This window comes from Protopterus annectens, chromosome 13.part0 (assembly GCF_019279795.1).
Source record: "Protopterus annectens isolate FY-2018-M chromosome 13.part0, PAN1.0, whole genome shotgun sequence".
Lineage (NCBI taxonomy): Eukaryota > Metazoa > Chordata > Ceratodontiformes > Protopteridae > Protopterus > Protopterus annectens.
The window spans coordinates 679,230,771-679,253,981 of NC_056747.1; the positions used below are offsets into that span (position 1 = coordinate 679,230,771).

The 23,211-nt window shown below is 44.2% G+C and overlaps 1 protein-coding gene across 1 annotated transcript in view; it reads left to right on the top strand.

Moving 5' to 3' along the window:
• RPA1 (replication protein A1) overlaps positions 1-23,211 on the top strand; it is a 1,048,235-nt gene that overhangs the window by 412,699 nt on the left and 612,325 nt on the right. The window contains exon 7 of the mRNA XM_044054876.1: positions 7,173-7,305. Coding sequence (XP_043910811.1) covers positions 7,173-7,305 — 133 coding nt within the window. The remainder of the gene's footprint in view (positions 1-7,172; positions 7,306-23,211) is intronic.

Below are 23,211 nucleotides of genomic sequence, written 5' to 3' on the forward strand. Positions count from 1 at the left end.
AACTCTTCACAGCCAGCTAAAAACACTCAATCTAGCCGCATGGAAGATTCCTTAGCATCACAACAGACCCTACTCTCCAAGGAGGTGCAGGATGTCATTTTGGAGGTCAGAAGGCCGTCAACTAGAAAAGCTTACTCCACAAAATGGAAACTGTTTTTTCTGGAATGAGAAAAAGGGCCAGGATCCTGGAAAACTGAATTTACCTCAAATACTACAGTATCTAGCTGAGCTGCTAAGCAGTGGACTTTCATTCTCCTCCATCAAAATCCATGCCTCAGCCATTTCTGCAGAATACAACACTGATCCACCCTTATTCTCTCACCCTCTCTTAAGACAGTTCCTCAGAGGGGCTAAGAATCTAAGACCCCCAAGGAAACAACCAATACCTGCTTGGGATCTCAATTTCATTCTGGAAAAACTGACCTTGCCTCCATTTGAGCCAGCTGCCTCATCAGATTTGCAATATTTGTCCTGGAAAACCGCTTTCCTTCTGGCTACCACAGCTCGTAGAGTTTCAGAACTACAAGCTCTCATGGCTGTGCAGCCTTTTATCATCTTCCATCAGGACAGAGTTTCCTTACGAACCAGCCCGTCCTTTATGCCTAAAGTGGTATCCAGGGTAGCTTTGAATCGGGCCATACACTTACCTACCTTTTATCCTAATCCTCAAAACAAAGTGGAGAGATTACTACAGTCCTTGGACATCCACAGACAACTGCGTTATTTGGACAGAACAAAGCCTTTCAGAAAATCAGAACAGCTCTGTGTCCTATGCTGTAGGAGTTCAAGGAAAGCCAATTTCCAAACAGACAATCTCAAAATGGATAGCCCACTGCATACGCTTTTGCTATTCTTTTCATGGCAAAACTGTACCTACAGGCATCAGATCTCACTCCACAAGGGCCACAGCTACCTCTGCAGCTTTCCTCAGAGGAGTTCCTACCAAAGATATTTTGGAAGCAGCCACTTGGAGTTCTGTGCATACCTTCTCCAAGCACTACCACCTACCATTATACTCCAAAACTAGAGCAGGCTTTGCCACTGCAGTCTTGCAGGACATCCTGGCTCCTCCTAGTTCCACCTAGTGCCTACCACCCCTTTCTTAGCTTTGGGATTCTACCCATCTGTTATGACTGCAGCTGTATGCACGATGAACATAGTACAGTTTTGTACCTACCGTAAATGTAGATGTTAGTGCTAATACAGCTGCAGTCCAGGTTTCCCTCCCTCCTTCCCCTCTTGGGACAGACCTATTGGCTAACACCTCCTCATACAACCTGACTGGGGTATTCATTTATGGTGTATTTGCTTGCAACTACTGTATTTTGATTATATTGCATTGCTTTATTACACAAATTTATGTATTGCCTTCCTTCTGGGGGCACCTGACATCTGGGGCAAGAAAAACTGAAGAAGATGGCGTTGACTGGTTCCTTTATACCCCTGTCACACTGACGTCAGGGAAGAAGTGACGACAGACGCCGGACCTAGACTTTGGAATTCGGCCGACCGAGGACCCACCTGACGGCAGGAGAACCCATCTGTTATGACTGCAGCTGTATTGGCACTCTAACATCTACATTTATGGTAGGTACAAAACTGTACTTTCTCTTCCTCCATAAAAGGCTTTGGTTGTTTCAGCCTACCTAGCTTTTCAACCTCTTCTCTTTTCACACACCCCCATTAAACATTTTCTGAGAGGGGTTGTTCACATTAGCCACCCTGAAAGCCTCCGGTTCCACCCTTGGACCTCAATTTTGTGTTGCAGAAACTTACCCTTCCATCCTTTCAGCCATCTGTTTCCAGAGTTAAATTTTTTGACCTGGAAGACTACTGTCTTACTATTACCTCAGAGTTTGAGCTTCAGGCCTTGTGTGTGGAGCCCCTTCATAGTCTTCCACCCAGAGTTTCGCTCAGGACCAACTCTTCCTTTATGCCCAAAGTGGTAACTGAGACCACGTTGATTCAGTCCGTACATTTGCCTACCATCTTCCTCAACGTCCAGAACAAAGGGGAAAGGATCCTTCATTCTTTGGATTTGCATAGCAACTGGGTTACTACTTTGGACAGAACCAAGAGTATCAGGAAGTCAGACCAACTGTTTATGGCCTTTGCCAGTAGTTCTGAGGGCAAACCAGTCTCCAAGTAAAACCCATCTACAAATGGATCTCCCACTACATCTCCTTCTGTTACAGCCATCATGGTTGGAAACCACCTGATGCTGTAAGGACACATTCCACCAGGGCTACTGCTAACTCTACGGCATTTCTGAAAGGGGTGCTCACAAGTGACATTTTGGAGGCAGCAGCTTAAGTGTTCAGTACGTACCTTTACCAAATATTGCCATATTTCTGCCTTCTCCGGGTCTAGGGCAGGATTTGCCACTGCTATCTTACAGGGCATCCTTGTCTCTCCTTAATCTTCCATCCTCCCACCCTTTCAGCTTTGAGAATCATCCCACAGGTTAGGGCTTCAGCAGTGAAACACAAAGAACATAGTACAGTTGCATATACATAGCGTAAATGTAGACGTTAGTGTGTTCACCATTGTAGTCGTCACCCCCCCCCCCCCAGCCTAGTCTGTAGGATGTGACTTATCCCTGTCAGATTAGCCCACGTTTCCTGAATTACAGGGTCCCAGAACCTTTGTCTCGGGGACAATCTGGGAGACTCCTACCTTTAGGGGCAAGGCAAGAAAAGTACTGAGGTCATGACGCAGTCTGACTCCCCTTATACCAAAGTGTAGTGATATCTGCTAGGGTGTCTGCTGGATCCAGAAAGAGAGGACTATTTTCTGGTAGTCAGGCTGGCCAAGGGCTTCTAAGGTAGGAAATCCACAAGTTAGGACTGCAACAGGGAATACTCGTAACATCTACATTTATGGTAAGTATAATTAATGTCCTGGGTAACTTGAAGTTGGATTGGGAACAGCTGTCTGTGTTGGGTGTCTTTGCACAGAAAGGAATAGGGAAGTCTCCTAATGTGAGAGAAGAGTGATTCTCCTCTCCCTGTGTAGAGGAGCTTGACTCGTGCAGGTGTCTTCCCCCTTGCCTCAGACTTGGACCCCCCCCCCCCAAAAAAGTCATTTGGGTGTGTTCTTTCTCCAGCAGCAAATTCATGAGACATCTGCCTCCAAAAGAGATGGACACTTGTGGATCTGGGTTCTTCTAAACCATTGGCTGTTACTCTAGTCCAAAATGTACTTTTGGTTGGTTGAATAGGATGAAGGGGGCCATCAGTTTTAGTACTAAAATCTTATAACTGTCCAGTGAGACTAAAAGCAGTACTGGTTCTTGGGCACATTACTTTTCCCCAGTGATGGGGAAAGCAAAGCACTTGACAGATTTCAGCAGCCCTGCCCTTTATAGCTTTGAATTGCCCCAGGTTTTGAAGTAGGAGAAACATGTCCTCTAAAGAGCAGGGTAGTGATTCATTGGTAGTTAATAGACTTCAGTCCAGGGACTTTTGAGCCTATCCTAGATTTCAAAGTGCCTCAAAGCACTGTCTGGTTAAGTAATTTGCTCAATGTCAGACAGGCAAATGAGGGCCGAGGGAACCAAAGCCTCTACTACAAAAACTACAGCTCACAATCTTAACTATCTGCCAGTTGCCAAACTATTCCTGAAGAGAATTGCACCAAGAACTTCCACACTTAAACTCTTGCTAACATCTCATTAGCAAGGTGAACCACTGCAACAGTTGTTGGGAGAGTGCAGGACAAAAACTTGATGGTCTCTGTTCAGTCTTAACCAGACTGCTGAGCAGATGGAAAGCCAGCCTTAAAATGTGGGCATCATGCACTTTTGAGGGAGTGCTTTGTACAGGAACAGTCATCAGGAGACTAGTGTCTGAAGATGTATTGCTCTTTAAACCTTTCCTTATTTCATTGTGAAAAGCATGAAAGGTAAAGCCATGGAGTCTGCTGCACATCTCACTATCCTTTTCCAAAATACAGCAGAAACTTGTCCCCAGGCAAGGTCTTTACTAAAGGCAGGACAAAAGGAAATTGATGAAGATGGAGGAACACTTGAGTGAATGGCAGGAAAAAGATGAACTGAAGCATAGGAACCCTCCAGGACCCATGCCCCAAGCAGGGAGTGGCTGTGATTTGTGCCAGCCTCCTTTTTCCCCATCCCCCCCAAGACTCCGTGCGCACACCTCACCTGCACACCTCACATCTTCCTTGCTCTATAACTTGATATGAGGTCTGCTATTTTGCCTACAGTGGTCAGACATAATCGGAGACCATTGGGTTCTGAGGATGAGTCCAGTGATTACTGGCTTCAGGTTTTGGTCAGACCACAGGGTCCATCATTGTTTCCAAATGACTAACACCTCAGTGGACAACTCAGATTTCTAATCCCTGAAACCTTTTCTCCTGCAGAGGAGACAAAAAGATGCTTACTTTTCAGGGCTGTTCCTTGTACCCAGAAAGGATGAATCCTGGAGACCGTTGTCTGATGAAGGTGGGGAGATTGCTCTCTACTGAAAGCGCTTACTTCTAAATAAAACCGATTACATTTTTGCTATCGTTTGTGCAGAATTTGTGTTCCAGGTCTCCAGCTTTGCTCGCTCTTTGCCACTTTTCGTTTTTTCACTAATTTGGTCTTTTTGGATTTGGTGTAGTTTGCCTCTTTGCACTTTGGTTTACCTGCTGCACCCAGTGTTTTTGCAAGATGTCCGGTTTGGTTGATAACGAGTCATAGGACCAAGGACATTTGTGTTCACCCATACTTAAATGATTACCTCATACAGACATAGACCAAGGGGTAGTGCCAAGCACACTGGAGTATATATGGGTTTGTTTCAGCAAACCATGCTTCTCCCTCAAAGATCTTCCAACTTTTTTGTTTAGCCAGAAAATGGTGGTCTTGTGGTACTGTTGTATACCAGTACAAACAAATTTTACATACCAAAGGAGAAGGCAGAGCCCCTGACTGCCTTTTTCCAGAACATAATCGGGGGGGGTTCATGGTTATAACAACAAGGTGGTTCCACAGCATACTATTTACTTTTACTTTATAGAAACCTGGCTAAATTCTCAACTGTTGCTAAGCAAAAAAAAAAAAAAAACTACTCCTATTCACTTCAAAACCACCAAGCATAAACTTTAAATTTTTTATAAAGATGGAACTAAAATTGAAATGGCTAAAACTGCTAAACTACTAGGTATGACAGATTGTAAACTTACATTTGAACCACATATTCATAATGCAATAAAAAAAGTACACTTCAAATTAGGCAAACTATATAGGCACTAATTATACCTCAACAAGCATACCAAAGCTAAACTAGTAAGTACCCTACTCCTCCCTTCCCTTCTATATGGAAGTGCTATCTTTACTAACCTACTTTCATCCTTCAGTAACAAACTGCAATCCTGCTGTTATAAAATAGCTACATTTGCCTCTGGAAAACCTAACCGCACACACCACTGTGAAGCAGTTGCAGAACTCAACTGGCTCAAATTCTCTAGCCATCTTTCTTATACACAACTAACACTAGCACACTAATTTTCAAAACCCCACTTCTGCCCAGCACTCCAACTTACATTCGTACTCTGTCGCTTAGATCATCTCAAAAAACAACTAAAGGTTACAAAACCAAACAAAGAAACCGGACAGTGTCTGTACTCCTGTAAACATTACCCTCCCATATAACTCTAATGGAATCTTCAAAACTCTCTAAATCATCATTCAAGCTACATTACCAAAAAACCTTTCCTGTCCCTGCGCAACAATCGGACCCTCCATAGCCTCTCTACCTCATGCTAAACTATCCTATGTGACGCAATTTACCTCATACTTCTGCCCTTTACTGCTTGACTTTACTCTTTCTTGCTTCTAAACCTACTGAGAACTTATTTTTTTCTGTATATGGAATTATACATATGTTCATTTAAATGTTCTGTGTTTAACATACTACCACAATGTTATATAATGTGCAAATGTTTTTTTTAATTTTTAAATGTCTTAATGTTCAATATTTTTGAATGCATTACTGTGGAGCTTTTCTCCCCAGGCCTCCACTGAAAATGGGTCAATGGCCCAGTGGACTTTCCCGGTCAACAAATGTCAAATTAAATACTAGGCCACATGGCATCCACCATTCCTATGGCCTCCATGGTAATCATGTACAGGATACTGCAGTGATTGTTGAAATAGAAATACTTGCAGCAAGCAGTTTCGTTCCCTGAAGTGATCCATACCATTGTTGCCCCTTGGAAGGGGTGGAACTGATGATGGATTTAACTGCAAAAGTGAGGATTTTTCCTTTAGGCAATCTATCCCTGACCAGTAGCTGACCCCATCCATGTACTTTCAATAAAGTAGAGGTGCCAAAGTGAGGGGCATCTGAGTCTGAAGGAGTAGGTACATATATCAAGTATTGACTGCTGTTAAGCCTTTAAAGTCTTCAGAACGGTCTGGAACTGTAATTGTAATGAATTTCATCCTAGGTAGTGCCGCAGTTGTCTTGCCACCTCTGCAGGCTAGTTATGTTACACAGGCCTAGGAGAGCAGATCAAGAAAGCAACCTAAATGCCATTGCAGAAGTCTGTGGCAGATGTAGAGTAGAATTTTGGATCCACAAAAGTGGATTTTAAAAAGTAAAACCTTCCAGAACTTCATAAACAGATGGGGAGGGGGTAGGAGATTTATCACAATGAAGACTTCTAAACACACATTTGAGAATTTTACACCAGGGAGTACTGATTAGCACTTATCAAAAAATGTGAACTGCACTGTTCTTACCTGCATCTTAGAATGGTTGTCCAGGGGAAAGTTTTCTTTTTTTTTTATTTGTTGCCATCCACAGATGTTCAGGAAATCTACCAGAAGTGTGACTGTCTGCTCTAGTCAATTACACATGGATAAATACTACTGCAGCAGTGATTGTAATGCTTGAGCATCTCCTGTTAAGGTGAGCTTGCCATTCAGTTGTACATTAGTTTCTGCATTTTGTTGCACTCTGCATCATTTGCTTATCTTCTAATTCTTTTGGATATTGAGTAAAATGTATGTTAAAAATTCAGTGGAGCAGCTTTATCTCTTCTGTGGTATACTTGATGCATGTTTGACAGCATTTTACTTCCTGGTATTTTTTTTGGTTACATCTGAAGATTGGATTGAGTGTGGTATCCTTTTAACTTTAGCATTTTGTATATTTTTTTAGCTGCTACTTCTACCCCAGTGATGAATCGCGCACCAGCTAAGCAGTTTGGCAAACCCAGTGCTGTTTCTAGTACTCCTGGTGGGTCGCAGGTCAAGGTAGTCCCTATTGCGAGTCTTAACCCTTACCAGTCCAAGTAAGTGTTCTTGTTTACAAGGTCTACTGTACCCCAAATTCTCAAGTAGGAACCTCTAAGGAGGCTAAAGGGTTAATGTGGTTAACTTGTTTTGGTTGAAATATAGAACTTCATGGTTCTTATTTTGTTATAGTTGACCGTTGAACATTTGTATAATGGCAGTTGGATATTTACTGTCTCCTTGCATCACTTCATTTTTTCTAATGGAGAAGTGAAATACCAAAGAAGTGGGAGATGAAAATTTGCTTGTGCTTGTTATGCAGATTGTGATCTTGCAGAATATACAGCATCTTCCCTGGGGATGGTGGTTGTAGCAGTAAGTCGTATCATTTGGGTTTGCTCACCTTTGAACTCTAGTGGCTTAATTTTTTCTGAGCAGTACCATTTATTCATTAAGACCATGCTTGTTTTCCTACCTGTATTTTGCAGAATGTCAGATACACAGGGTGCCCTTTATAGCAAACAGGAACTTTTTTCCATTTGTTCTGAGTGCACATTGCTTGTTTAATCATCGGAGGAGATTCATCGAAAGTGTCTTGAACTATTCTAACATTTTCCAGTTCTTTGAAAAATCTTAAAATGAAATTGTGTATTTGTGGTAGGTAATTCAGTTTTTACTCACCATGGTGTGTTTTCCTACTCATTTTGTAAGATAATTATAGCATCTGCCAAAAAGGATAAAATAAGATAGTTGAGGCTGTCACGTTTAACAAAAGGGGAATAGTAAAATAGCCAAACATTTTTTTAAGCAAGTTGGCAATGCTGTGAGCCTAAGCTTGACCTAACATGTTTGTGCATCACTGTTACTGTCATAACTTAGGATCTATACCACAGGCAAGCAGCCTGACTTTTTAGAGATAATAGTCCTTCCCTGATGCATTGCCTTTACCTCGGATGACTTAACATACCTGGTATGTTTGTATCTACATGTACCATCTTTAGTTCGTTCTTGCTGCACAAGAAAGCAAGTCGCAGTCCAACATTGGTCCAGGCCTGTGACCTAAGGACACTGACAAGTACCCAAATGTGTTTTTCTGTATATAGGTTATTGCATTGAGAAGACATCCAGGGGATAAGCTTCCATTCATGGAGGAGAGAGATTTGTTCACACCTAAAAAGTTAACTATTCTGCCTATAAATGCCAAGTTCTCCAGAAAGATTTAATTATTCCCTGCATCTTTTTCCTTGGCCTAGGCCATGATGTAGTTAATTTTATTATTTGGCAGTGGTTTTGTCAGACACAAAAAGAAGGCAGGAACCTCTCCAGGACTAAAAGGCCTAACAGATCTCGTTACTAAGGTCTTCTGCCATGTCGGCAGGCATCCAACATAAAGTGAGAGAAATACAGTCACAGGGAGAAGTAAAAAGAACGTAGAAATTTCAAATCCAAGATTTTAGTTTCACGGCAGCAACTGTCAGTTCCTGGCCATGACGCTTCTCCTGCTGAGGGCTCTGACATGTCTCGAGGCCATCATGGGTGCAGCCCCCTTCACCAGACCAAAGACTGGCTTTGCACTTCTCCTCTGATGGTTCCCTGATGTTCCTCCATACCTTAAGGTCAGACTCCAGGGATACACCCCCCCCCCCCAAAGATGTTCCATAATCTCCAGTTTTAGGGAGACATTCTTGGCCATAAGCCCATTTTCCCGTGTTTGGATGTGAAGACTCCACTAAACTCATTCACTACAATGAAGCTCAAGAAGTTTGCAGTGTGCGTGTCTGTGTGCGTGTCTGTGTGCGTGTCTGTGTGCGTGTCTGTGTGCGTGTCTGTGTGCGTGTCTGTGTGCGTGTCTGTGTGTGTCTGTGTGCGTGTCTGTGTGCGTGTCTGTGTGCGTGTCTGTGTGCGTGTCTGTGTGCGTGTCTGTGTGCGTGTCTGTGTGCGTGTCTGTGTGCGTGTCTGTGTGCGTGTCTGTGTGCGTGTCTGTGTGCGTGTCTGTGTGCGTGTCTGTGTGCGTGTGTCAGAGCACCCAGGCTTCAGTCCCAGGGGACACAGGACTAAGCAGTGGGGGGCCTCCCCTTCCAAATTTGGGAGTAATAAAACTCCCCCCTATGGTAAACTGTCTCAATGACTTCTTTTTAAAACTTCCAAGCACGTCTTAACTGACTGCCCCTTTGGGGGGAAAGATTGCACTTCATGCGAAGAACTGGGGACTCATTATCTAGGACAAATGGGTTTTAAATAGTGTCCCAAGTATACAGATTTCACTTCCACACGTCACCAACTCCAAGCGGTTGACCAGATGTACATCCAAAGCAGTGGGCAGAGGCCCAATTGCAAGTACTCTCTCTCAAGCATAGAGGCTGTTCAATTGGTACCAGACAAGAAAAAGGGACAAGGTTTTTACTTGAGATTTTTCCTGGTACCCAGACAAGACACTTCATGGCGTCCTATCCTAGACCTGTCTACTCTAAACACCTTTTTGGTGATTCAAAAATTCAAGATGCTGACTCTTCACCAGTTGCTTCCTATGCTAAGCAAAGATGCCTGGTTGGCAACACTAAATTTAAAGGAAGCATACCTGCACATCCCAATCGGGGAATCTTGCAGAAGATACTTGCGCTTCAAACCAGGCTACACGCACTATTAGTTCTCTGCACTGCCCTTTGGCTTATCTACTGTGCCCAGGGTATTCACAAAATGCCTAGCTCCAGTCATTGCATTTTGCAGGCAAAGAAATATTCAAATATACCAATACTTGGACGATTGTCTAATTCAGGCAGAAAACCAGGACATACTTTGAATCATCTGGCTTTTGTACAGAGGGTGCTAACTTGTCTGGGGTACACCAAAAACGAGAAGAAATCATACCTGGTACCCTGTCATGAAATTATATTCCTGGAATCAAGCTTGAATACAACTTCCCAGATGGCTTTCCTCATGCCAGAGAAACACATTCACTTGACAATCTACTTCAGGCAAGTGCTCACAAAAACCCTGCTATCTGCAAGGCAAATACTACAAGCCTTTGGGTTCATGGCCTCCTGCATTCTTCTAATTCCATTTGCAAGACTGCATATGAAACTACAATGGTATCTAAAAAGCTTGTGGTGTCAACATTCTCAGGATCTAGAAGCAGAGATTCCTATCATTCCTCATCTACGCCTAGAGTTCCTTTGGTGGTAGATGTCTGCCACCAAAACAAGGGACTACCTTTCACACTACCCCCTGCCGACTAAAACCCTAATGGACTCATCAGACTATGCATGGGGTGGGGGTGGGGGTGCACCTGGCAGGGAAGTGCATTCAGGGCAAATGTAACCCAATTCAAATGCACCTTCACATCAGTCGTAAAGAAATGTTAGCTGTACAGAATGCTCTGACAGCCTTCACATTCTTCCAGGACAATTAATGGTAAAGATGGACAACACCACTTATGTGGTACATAAACAAGCAGGGGGGAGTACTCATTCTTACCCCCCTCTGCAAGCTAGCCATGGCATTGTGGAACACAGCCTTGAGGTACCAAGTACATCTACAAGCTCAATTCCTGCCAGGAAAACTAAATACACTGGCAGATGGGCTAAGCAGAACCCTCATGGACCCACACCAGTGGAAACTGGAACCAAGGATTTTCAACATGTTGACTAGCAAATGGGGGGACCCAGATATAGACCTGTTTGCCTCCCCCCAGAACTATCAATTGGAAACATTTTGTGCAAGGACTCCCCACAGACAAGCTTGGAAAGTGGATGCTCTGTCCTTCAGCTGGAAAAACCTATCCGTTTATGCCTTTCTTCCTCTGACTGTGCTCTCCAAAGTACTACTAAAGATCAAACAAGACAAACCAAGGATGATTTTGATTGCACCAGCCTGGCCACACCAGCACTGGTACCCCCTCCTGTGCAGTGTCACTGTTGGCCCCATGGCACCTGCCTCAGACTCCTACCCTGCTGCTTGGCAGGAGAACCAGATTTAAAATTCCTTTCTTGGAAAACAGCTTCCCTTTTTAGCCGTCATTTCAGCAAGAAGGGTATCTGAATTACAGGCCCTTATGGTAGTGGAGCCTTTCATCATCTTTCATGCAGACAGGGTGTCCCTCAGGACCAATCCCTCTTTCATGCCAAAGGTGGTATCCAGTGTGGCCTTTTAATCAGTCCATTCATTTGCCTACCTTCTTTCCTAATCCACAGAAGGGGAACAGATACTGCACTCCTTAGATGTGCACAGACAACTTGGACTCTACTTGGACAAGTCTAAACCTCAAAGGAAATCTGAACAACTGCTGGTGGCATTTGCTGCAGGGACAGAGGGGAAGGCTATTTCAAAGCGAACCATCTCCAAATGGACAGGCCATTGCATTCACTTCTGCTATAAGCACCGTGGAAAACCTATCCCACAGGGGATCAGATCCCACTCAACTAGGGCTGCATCTACCTCTACAGCCTTTTTCTGAGGCGTACCTGCCAGGGACATCCTAGAAGTGGCTACCTGAAATTCTGTACATACTTTCACCAAGCATTACCATTTGCCAATGTTCTCTAAATCCAGAGCTGGCTTTGCCACTGCAGTTTTGCAGGCCCATATAGCTAGTCCTAATACTATCTAAATTCCTTCTCTCATCCTTAGCTTTGGGAATCTACTCAGATGTAATGACTGCAACAGTGAAATACGAAGAACATAGTACAGTTGTGTACACTTACCATAAATGTAGATGTTAAAGTGTAGTCACAGTTGCAGTCCTGGATGTCCTTCAAGGATGCATCTGCAGTCCTTACAAATGGGTTGTCCTGTCATCAGGCAGCCCTTCGGTCGGCCGGATTCCAAAGTCTGGGTCTGGCTTCGGCTGGTGTCGCACTTCACCCAACGTCATAGCTGCAGTTGTTCGGGTATAAAGGCATCAGCCGACGCCATCTTCCTCAGTCTTTCTTGCCGCGTGGGGCCCGAAGCAGAAGCTGTTCGCAAGTGCCGGTCGGTCAGATCCAGAGATTACTACTACCGAATACTTCTACTACTACCGAAGACTTCTAAAAAGCTAAGTACCCCGTTGGGGACTCTTTCTTGCCTCAGCCGATGTCAGAAAAAGTGAATAACTAACTTGTGGGAAACAAATACCTCATAAAGATTTCCACTCTTACTGCTTACCTTGTTTAGGCCCAGACCACGACGTAGCAGCTTGTCTAGCCTGTGCTTCTTTTAACCGGCGGACGCTTAGACGTCGGTCGGAATTTTGCTGAGCAGTTTTTTTGGCTCTGATTTTGCTTATATTATGCCGTCAGATCCTCAGACTTCACAAATTTCCAAAAAACGCAAGGAAAAGGACTGACACTCGCGGTCCGCGGTTTCGGCCGAAACCGCGGTTAGGCCAACCGCGAGTGTCTGTTTCGGCTGAAACCGAGCAAACGGTTCTTCAGCCGAAAACATGCCTTCTACCGAGGCCTCTTCCAGCCTGGTGGAATCGGCTTCTGACATCCAACCTGCAGTTGTGGTTTCTCAGGAATTATCTGACACACTATTCCCTTGGATATTTCAACCCCTGCACGTGGAGCTGCTAGGCCTCCTGCAGCCATGTCCATTAAGGCTTTTGCCAGGGCTAAAGCAGCTAAAGCTACAAAATCTGTACCTGTTAAGACACCCTCTCACAGGCCCAGCTCCAGTTCCCAAATGCTTTCTCTAGCAGAGGATCTCATTTCTTTAATCCGGGGATCCCAACCTCACAGGCACAGGGCCTCTCACCCTCCAGAGAAGAGGCCTAGAGCAGAGCCCCCTGAGCCAGTTTCCACAGATGATTCCTCTGATGATTCAGATAATACAGACCCTCCAGAGGCTCCTTATTCCCCTTATGAAGACTCTGATGCTGAAGAGTCCATCCCTTCTGCCTCTCCGCCTGAGGAATTTTCCTTTGGGGAAACCTTGCATGCTATGAGGGAACAATTCCAGTGGCAGGGTCAAGATTTTTCAGACTCCAGAAAAAGGCTTAGAACCTTTTTGCATTTACCACAACATAGGCCTTTAGCTATACCCCCAGTTCTTTCTGTTGTAGATGATGCATTTAATGATGCTTGTACTGCTCCTGACTCATTACCTCCGGCCCCTGCTAAGCCCGATAGGTTCTACAGGGTCCCAGACACACATCACCATTTATACAAGGCTCCTTTTGCAGATCCCGAAACTTATCTCCCAGGGGCCTAAGGCTGTAGCAACTACCTCTGCCAAAAATCCCCTCCCCTCTGAAAGGGAATCCAGGTCCTTAGAGAGGTGGGGTGAAAAAGTTTACACTTCTGCTACTCTGTCAGCTAGGGCCTTGAACTGTCAATTTCATATGATACAATATCAAGAATTTATGCTAGATCAGTTAACTAAAAAACTGTCCTCTGATGAACCTTTAGATAAGAAATATGTTCAGGAAATGGTACATAACATTCAGCAAGTTAGTAACCATTCTTTAAAATGCGGCTATGATGCACTGGAGGCTTCCTTTAGATCAGCCATGACTGGCACAGTTATCAGAAGGCATGCATGGTTAAAAGAGCAGGCCTTACCGGACCATGTCAAATCAAAATTATTAGATGCTCCCATGGACAAGATCAATTTGTTTGGTTCTCCTGCACAACAGGTGCTGAAGAAGATGGAAGAGAAGGCAAAATCTGTCCAAACAGTGAAAGATTTCTTACAGGTCCAACCGCCAAGGTTTAGCAGGAATTGGCCCTCCAAGAATTGGTCCTTTCCAGACTCCTCAAAAACACAGAGGCAGGAATAGGCGTTCAAGAGGCAGGAACCAATCCAGGGGTGCCTACAGGGGACGCCAGTGGCAGGGCAACAACCAGCGAGGCACAGACGCAGCCACCACCACTACAACAGGACAATCACAGTGACTTGGCTCTGGCACCGCCTACCAGGGAACAACTAGAAGCACCCTTAGGCGGAAAGCTAGCTTTATTTTCAAAGAACTGGCATTACATCACAAGAGACAAGTGGATTTTGCAAACTATAGACCAAGGTTACAGGTTTCATTTCCATACTCTACCAGGAAAGAGAGAAATGCCAAACCTACCTCCAAATCAGAAGGCAGAAGCTCTAAAACAAGTAAATCAATTAAAAATAAGAGCTGTGGAAAAGGTACCATATATGGAGCAAGGAAAGGGCTTTTACTCCAGACTCTTCCTAGTACCAAGGAAAGAAAACAAATGGAGACCTATTCTAGATCTGTCCGCTTTAAACACTTTCCTCATTGTTCCAAAATTCAAAATGCTGACCCTACAGCAGCTTCTTCCCATGCTGGGCAAGGAGTCTTGGCTGGTTACTCTAGATCTCAAGGAGGCATACCTGCACGTCCCCATACGACCAAATTGCAGAAGATACCTCAGATTTCTTGCAGGATCAGAGCATTATCAATTCTCAGCATTGCCCTTTGGCTTATATACTGCGCCCAGAGTGTTCACGAAATGCCTGGCATCAGTAATCTCTCATTGCAGGCTCCAGGGAATCCAAATCTACCCTTACCTGGACGATTGCCTGATACAAGCGGACAACAAAAACAAACTTACAGAAGACTTGAAGAGTCATTTACCTTCTACAAGCCCTGGGATGTACAGTCAATATAAAGAAGTCAAGGCTGATTCCATCCCAAAAGATAACCTCCTTGGGTGCGGAGCTGGACACATCCAAACAAATGGCATTCCTAACAGTAGAAAAACAGGAGCAACTCCCTCTCTACTTCTTGGCATTAACAAAGCAGAACCATCTAACAGCAAGAAAAGTCCTACAGGCGTTGGGCTTCATGGCATCCTGCATAATATTGGTCCCACATGCCAGACTGCACATGAGAAAGCTACAGTGGTACCTAAAGAATTTATGGTCTCAGCACAAGCACAGCCTGGAAACTCACATTCCAATAATTCCATGCCTGAAGCAAGAATTCCATTGGTGGGCGCAGGCCTGTCAATCAAACCAAGGATTGCCCTTCCGCAGCACTCAACCAAGCCAAACCATCACAACAGACTCCTCAGACCTCGGTTGGGGGGCCCACATGATGGACAAATGCATACAAGGTTTATGGACTCGAGCAACTGCACCTGCACATAAACCTAAAGGAAATGCTGGCAGTAAAACTGGCAATTCAGGCTTTCAAACCATTTCTTCAACAAGGCCAATTGATAAGGACAGACAACACCACAGTTGTGGTACATCAACAAGCAGGGAGGCACACATTCGTACCCTCTATGCCGGATGGCCCTGGATCTCTGGAATGTGGCCCTGAGTTACAACATTCACTTACAAGCAATCTTTGTACCAGGAAAAGAAAACACTCTAGCAGACATACTAAGCAGGACTACCACGGATGCCCACGAATGGATGCTGCATCCGGACATCTTCAAAACCATAACAGGGAAATGGGGTCTCCCAGAAATAGACTTATTTGCATCCCCACACAATCACCAATTAAAAAAATTCTGCACCAGGACGTACCATCCACTGGCATGGAAGGTGGACTCCCTATCCTTCAGCTGGAAAAATCTGACAGCATATGCATTTAAACCACTTCCTTTGATGCACAAGGTGCTATTGAAGATCAAAGAGGACCGTCCAAGGATCATCCTGATAGCTCCAGACTGGCCGAGGCAGCATTGGTACCCATTACTGAGGAGCATGTCTCGGGAACAGATGTGGCCCTTACCCCTAGTTCCCTTGCTGTTAACTCAGAACAACTACAACACCCTGCATCCAAACCTAAAAACTCTGCAGTTGACTGCCTGGAACATTGCATAAGTCAAATTAACCCAAATTTATCTCAAAGGGTTAAGGACATTATCTTGGAAGCTCGCAGACCTTCAACAAGGAAAACCTATTCAGCAAAATGGAAAAGATATCTCATTTGGAGTACTGCTAAAGGGGAAGATGCATCAATGGTAAACATAGCCAACATCCTGGAATACTTGGCAGAGCTATTCCACAAAGGCCTGTCCTACTCCTCCATTAAGATTCATGCATCAGCTATTTCAGCAGAATACGACTTGGATCCTCCAATCTTCTCACATCCTCTGCTCAGGCAGTTTCTGAGAGGAATTTAAAAATGTAAAGCCTCCTAGGAAGCCACCATTGCCTGCATGGGACTTGAACTTTGTGCTAGAAAAATTGACACTTTCTCCTTTCGAACCAGCAGCAACAGCAGAATTGCAATACTTATCATGGAAAACTGCTTTCCTGCTGGCAATCACTTCAGCAAGAAGGGTTTCTGAGCTACAGGCATTAATGGCAGTACAGCCCTTTCTGATCTTCCATCAAGATAGTGTCCATGAGAACAAATCCTACTTTTATGCCTAAGGTGGTCTCCAGAGTATCTTTAAATCAGGCTATCCACCTACCTACATTCTTCCCCAATCCACAGAACAGGGGAGAAAGACTGTTGCATACCTTGGATGTACACAGGCAATTACGCCACTACCTGGACAGGACCAAGAGCAATAGAAAAACTGACCAGCTACTGGTAGCATATGCAACAGGAAAAGAAGGGAAAGCAATTTCAAAACAGACAATATCTAAGTGGATAGGAAATTGCATTAGATTTTGTTACTCCTATCATGGAAAGAAAACTCCAGAAAACATCAGGCCTCACTCTACAAGAGCTACAGCCACTACCACAGCTTTTCTACGAGGAGTGGCTACCAAAGACATTTTAGAGGCTGCTACTTGGAGCTCCGTGCATACATTTGCCTAGCATTATAATTTACCTTTATACTCTAGATCCCGAGCAGGTTTTGCCACTGCTGTTTTGCAAGGGATCTTAACTACACCATAATTCTATCTTTCCTCCTCCCCCAGTTTGGCTATGGTATTCTACCCATTTGTAAGGACTGCAGATGCATCCTTGAAGGACATAGTACAGTTTTGTACCTACCATAAATGTAGATGTCCGATAGGAATGCATCTGCAGTCAGGATTACCCTCCCTCCTTCCCCTCTGTGGTACTCCTAGGGTATTTGCCCATCTTTTAGCTAGCTGGGGGAATCTATTATGGTGTATTTGTTTGTATATATGTACATACATGCTTATTTTTTCTTTGCTCTCTACTATTTGGAATCATTTGCATTTATCCAAATTCAGCCTTCCTAGAGGGCACCTGGCATCTGGGGCAAGAAACACTGAGGAAGATGGCGTCGGCTGATGCCTTTATACCCAAACAACTGCAGCTATGACGTCGGGTGAAGTGCGACACCAGCCGAAGCCAGACCCAGACTTTGGAATCCGGCCGACCGAAGGGCTGCCTGACGACAGGACAACCCATTTGTAAGGACTGCAGATGCATTCCTATCGGACATCTACATTTATGGTAGGTACAAAACTGTACTTTACCCTTCCTCCAGCCCCCTGATTCGTTTGGCTATACCTCTTCTCTCCTTTTCAATGCTTAAAAGCTTTTTGGTATATTTGCCTTTTTAAATGAATAGTGTAAAACACCAAAACTGATGAAAAATAAATCCAGCCACGTAGATAGACGTACAACTATTCTACGTCTTATCTAAGTGGTTGAATTTATTTTTATATTTGCTTTTTTTGTTCGAGGTATAACCTTGTATATTTATAGATTTAATTGCTTCCCATTAGGGGGTCACCTGACATCTGGGGCAAGAAAAACTGATGCAATGGCGTCGGCTGCATGTTTTATACCCCGGACGACCTGATATGGAAGAAGGGACAGCAACCGATGCAGAACCCAAGACTTTAATCAGGCCGACTGAGGGCTTACCTGCAAGCAGATAACCCAAATATGACTGCAACAGTGAATACACTCTCAACATCTACATGTATGGTAAGCGTACACAACAGTACTTTCTTTGTGTTTCATTGTTAGTCATCACATTTGGGTTATCCCTGCCATGGTAGCCCTCGGCTGGCCTGAATACTACTGACTTAGTATTTTTGTTAGTTGCTAGTTGCTGTCATTTGGACTGACATCAGGCATCAGTGGTATAAAGGAAAGCAGCCAACGCCATTACACAAGTCTTTCTTGTTGTGGAGCCCAAAGCAGAAGCAGTTACTAGGAGTACCGGCTGGCCGGTACCAGAGTTTTGTTTCCGAATTGAAGTTGAAGTCTTCGAAAGTCAAGATCCTTTTTTTTTTTTTTTTTTTTTTTTTGGGCCACTAACCGATGAAATTAATTCTCACCTGTGGAAAGTAGATTCCACACCAGGACTTCCACTCTTGCTGCGTCCCTTGTCTAGGTCCAGACCATGACAATGTTCTTGGTGTTTCACTGTTGCAGTCATTACATTTGGGTTATCTGCTTGCAGGTAGCCCTCAGTCGGCCTGATTAACAAAGTCTTGGGTCCTGTATCAGTTGCTGCCCCTTCTATGACGTCAGGTCGTCAGGAGTATGAAACATGCAGCTGATGCCATTACATCAGTCTCTTTTGAATGTGGTGCTCGAAGCAGAAGCAATTAGCAAGTGCCAGTCGGCCGACTCTTGAAATTTTTGTTTTAGAGTTTCAGAACCGAAGTCTTCAACTAAAAGCCAAGTACCCCATTGGGGGTACTTTTTCTTGCTCCTTACCGATGTCAGTAAAAGTTAATAATTGTATTACTTGTGGGAAGCAAATTCCTCAATGATTTTCATTTGTACTGTATTCCTTGCCTAGGCCCTGACCACGACGTACCTTGCTGTCTGTTTTGTGCTTTATTTAATTAGCGCACTATCCGTTGTCGGTACATTTTTGCTTCTAAATATTTTTGTTCTCTGTTTATCCAGAAATGACGTCGGTTGGCCATCCGACTACCGGAATACCAAAAAAACAAAAAAAAAAACAGAGGCTGTTGAAGTCCAAAACTGCCGAGGACTGTAAGCCAGTCGCCAGTTCGCCGGTACTCGGGCACTTTTGCAGCCCCTGATACCCGCTACTTCTGATTCGCAGGCCTCTACTGAGACCCATTCGGAGTTCGGTATGCTGCGAGATGCTTCACCTATGGAACCTGCAGATGTCTCTAGCTTGGATGGGTCCGGAGCCGCTGTGCAGGCACCGGCTTCTGAAGGTGTATTCAGGCCTACAGACTTGCATATTAAACAGACTCCATCTTCAATACTAAGGCCTAAATCTCGATCTAGGTCTAAAAAAATGACGCCTAGGCCAAATGTTCAGGCCCCTATGCCTAAAAAACAAATGATCAAAATGGCTGAAGATTTAATTACTTTAATCAGGGATAGTCAACCCCCCCCCCCCCCTTCTAAGAGGCATAGGGCTGAACTTGATTATGAATCTTCTGAACAGGACTCTGTTTCTTCTGACTCTTCTAATGACCTGGATTTTATTTTTATTTATTTATTTATTTTACATTTGTTAACCGGGCTAGTCCAACTGGATACATGTCCATTTTCAGTGGAGGCCCGAGGAGAAAAGCTCCACTAACTAATACTTAACAAGCTAAGAATATACAAGTTATACAATAAAACCATTTTCATAAACTTCTTACTGGCTATCTAAGTGTCTGAGTACAATGTGAGTCATTAGCAAGAGTCTATAATAGATGCTTTACTAGGTTATGAAAGTTTTACTATAGACATAAGTAACAAAATCTATAATTTTATATAACTAATGAGCTATAGCCAGAAACATATTTTTTGTCCATTCCTACTTATGAGGACTCTGATGCAGAGGATTCCATTCCCTCTGCTTCTCCCCCGGAGGATTTTTCTTTTGGGGAAACTTTACATACCTTAAGGGAGCATTTCCACTGGGAAAGTCAGGATTTTTCTGAATCCGTAAAGAGGCTTTGGGGTTTTCTTTTTCCTCGGCATAGGCCTTTGGCTATACCTCCTGTATTAGACATTGTTGATGTGTTTTCGGAATCCAGTATGGCCCCTGATTCCCGGTCTCCGACCTCTATTAAATCAGACAGATACTACAGGGTTCTTGAGTCCCACAAATTCCTTTTCAAAAATCCTGTTGCGGACCCTGAAACCATTTCTCAGGGGCCCAAGGACATTAAGGGTTCTACTGCTAAAAATCCTACCCCTTCTGAAAGACTCCAGGGTGCTGGATAGATGGGGTAAAAAGGTTTATACTTCTGCAGCCTTGGGAGTCAGGGCTTTAAACTGTCCATTCCATATGCTAAAATATCAGCAGCATATCATGGGACTACTTAAACAGAAAATCGTTTATTTCTGATTGTGTGGAAAATAAAGATTTACAGGATTTATTGCATTCAGCTGAACAAGTTGGAAAACATACATTGCAATGTGGTTTTGATTCTTTAAAGGCCTCTTGCAGGGCTGCTGTTACTAGGTCTGTGCTTAGAAAGCAGGCTTGGCTTAAGGAGCAATTTCTGCCCGATCATGTTGAAGCAAAACTGTTGGATGCTCCTTTGCTGCAAGACAGTCTGTTTGGCAATAAGGCTGAAGTAGTTGTAAAAAAGATGGAAAATAAATCTAAATCTATGCAAACTGTGAACGATTTCTTACAAGTACAATCTCCAAGATTTAGTAGGCATTGGCCTACTAAGAACTGGTCCTTTCCAGCTACTTCCAAAGCCACTCCAGCCAAACCCAGACACTCCAGAAGCACCAGGTTTCAGTCCCAAGGAACTTTCAGAACAAAGCAATGGGGTGCTTCCACTTAATCTGGAAATAACAAGACACTGCCCTATGGTAAACAATCTCAATGACTTTCCTTTAAAATTACCAAGCACTTTCCTCTTAACCGCCCCTTTGGGGGGAAAACTGTCTCTTCATGCAGAAAACTGGCGACTTGTAACCCAGGACAAATGGGTTTTAAATAGTGTCCCAGGGGGTACAGATTTTATTTCCACACTTTGCCAACGCCAAACGGGTGGCCAGACCTGCCCCCAAATCAGTGGGCAGAGGCTCAAACAAGTACTTTCCCTCCTAAACATGGGGCTATTCAACTAGTACCAGAAGAGGAAAAGGGACAAGGTTTCATAGTACCGTTGTGTAAGAACATGCTGGTAGATGCCATACTGATCGCTGCAGCATTACTTCCCACTCTCCCTTCCTCCTTTCCTATTTGTGTATTGGCTTGTAGTTTCTTGTGGACCAAGGAGAAGCTATTCTGTACCCTCCCTCCTCATAGTCCTTTAAAAAAAAAAAAAAAAATTCTGTTCTCTAGGTCTTCTGCCTTTGTGATGGTCTGGAGATGTCATTCTCATACTTCACTTATGTACCCTTGTGCCCCCAGTCCTAGGTCATATGTCAGACTTATGATTGTATGAAAGTTTTTTTGGTATCTCAAGTAGACATCCAGTTTGTTGGCATAACTTACTCTTATTGGAGTACTGCAGCAATGATCAGTAGGACATCTACTGTTATAAGATGTTAGCCTAGTACCTACCTATGAACCTAAACACTATCTGCCAGAGGGCATTTATAAGCCTAGCCAGTGTGTCTGCTTTCGCTGCACCATTTATTAACAGCCTGTGTCGAGCAGAGCCAATGAAGTGATCCCAGGGGTGTATTTTCTGTTACCCATCCACTCATCAAGGCTTCTCTTGAGTGTTCGTGAGGGGCTCTGCCTAATGTAGTTAGGAATTTTGTTCCAAGCATGGGGAGTCTCAGTGACAGGAATCTATCCCTTCAGCTATTTATTATTGTGGCGAGGTTTAGCTCACTAGAGCGCGTGGCTCGCAGTGACTTGGATTTCTTTAGGTGGAGCATGTCCATCAATTCTGAGTTGGACATGGCTTTGTAAGTCAGGCAGAGATCACCTCTGAGTAAGTGGTATGCCACTGAGTACAGCCGGAGTTTTTTCAGTTGGGCTGCATAAGGACATAAGTTTGGGGCAGTAATCCTCTTGGTGGTCTTTCCAGCTGTTGTAAGTGTCTTGTGCGGTATATCCCAAATGGGGCATTGTACTGTATGATGGGGCTGATGACTGCTGAGTAGAGGGGCACTACTAGATGTGATCCCTTTAGTAATTAGATGGGCCACACAGAAGTGTTTCCTAACTACTTTGGCAATATGATAGTCAAAGGAGAGATTACTGTCTACCTGGGTCCCCAGATGTCTTATTACCTCTTCTTTATTAAGGGGGCTGCCGCCTATGTGGTAATTTGTGGGCGTTTTGTTTTTCCCAAATGGGATGACCAAGCATTTTTGGCATTTAGCTTAAGGCCATGACTTTGACACCAGGTGTCTCTCAGTAAGGCCTTTTTGAAGGATGTCCATGTCAGCCGGAGAGTCATTTATGGCTCCCAGTTTGCAGTCATCGGCGAACTTGGTTAGCCTTAGTCCTCCTGTATTTGCCTGTACTTCTGAGAAATATATGCCGAACAGTAGGGGTCAGAGAACCGAGCCTTGCGGGACACCACTTGACTGGTTTAGTCAGACCTGGAGCCCGCTATTCTTACCGTGTGAGTTCTGTCTGTAAGCCAGTTGGCAACCCATCTTGTGACGTAGGGGTTTATGTTCATGCTGCTGAGTTTTTCTATAATACCAGAGTGAGGAATGGTGTCTAACGCCTTGGCGAGATCAAGGTAGGCTGTGTGAACCATCTTTCCCTGGTCTGTGGCCTTGGTGACTGTCTCAAAAGTCAACCAGGTTTAGTAGGCATGATCTGCCCTTAAAGCCGAACTGGGTCACGTCAAGTGTTTGGAGGTTCCCAATGTCTTTGTTAGAGTTCCATGATGATGCGCCCCATAGCCTTGCAGACCAGGCTAGTCAGGCTTATGGAGCGATAGTTACCAGGGTCAGTTGTGGCCCTTCCTTTGTGGAGCGGAATGACTGTTGCTGTGCGCCACTGTTGCAGTCCTCACATTTGGGTTATCTGCCTGCAGGTAGCACTCAATTGGCTGAAATACCAGAGTCTTGGGATTTCTATGATGATCTTCGTGTTTCACTGTTGCAGACATTACATTTGGGTTATCCTGCTGGCAGGTTGCCCTCAGTTGGCCTGAATTCCAAAGTCTTGGGTCCTGCAACGGTTGCTGTCGCCCCTTCCCTGACGTCAGGTCATCAGGGATAT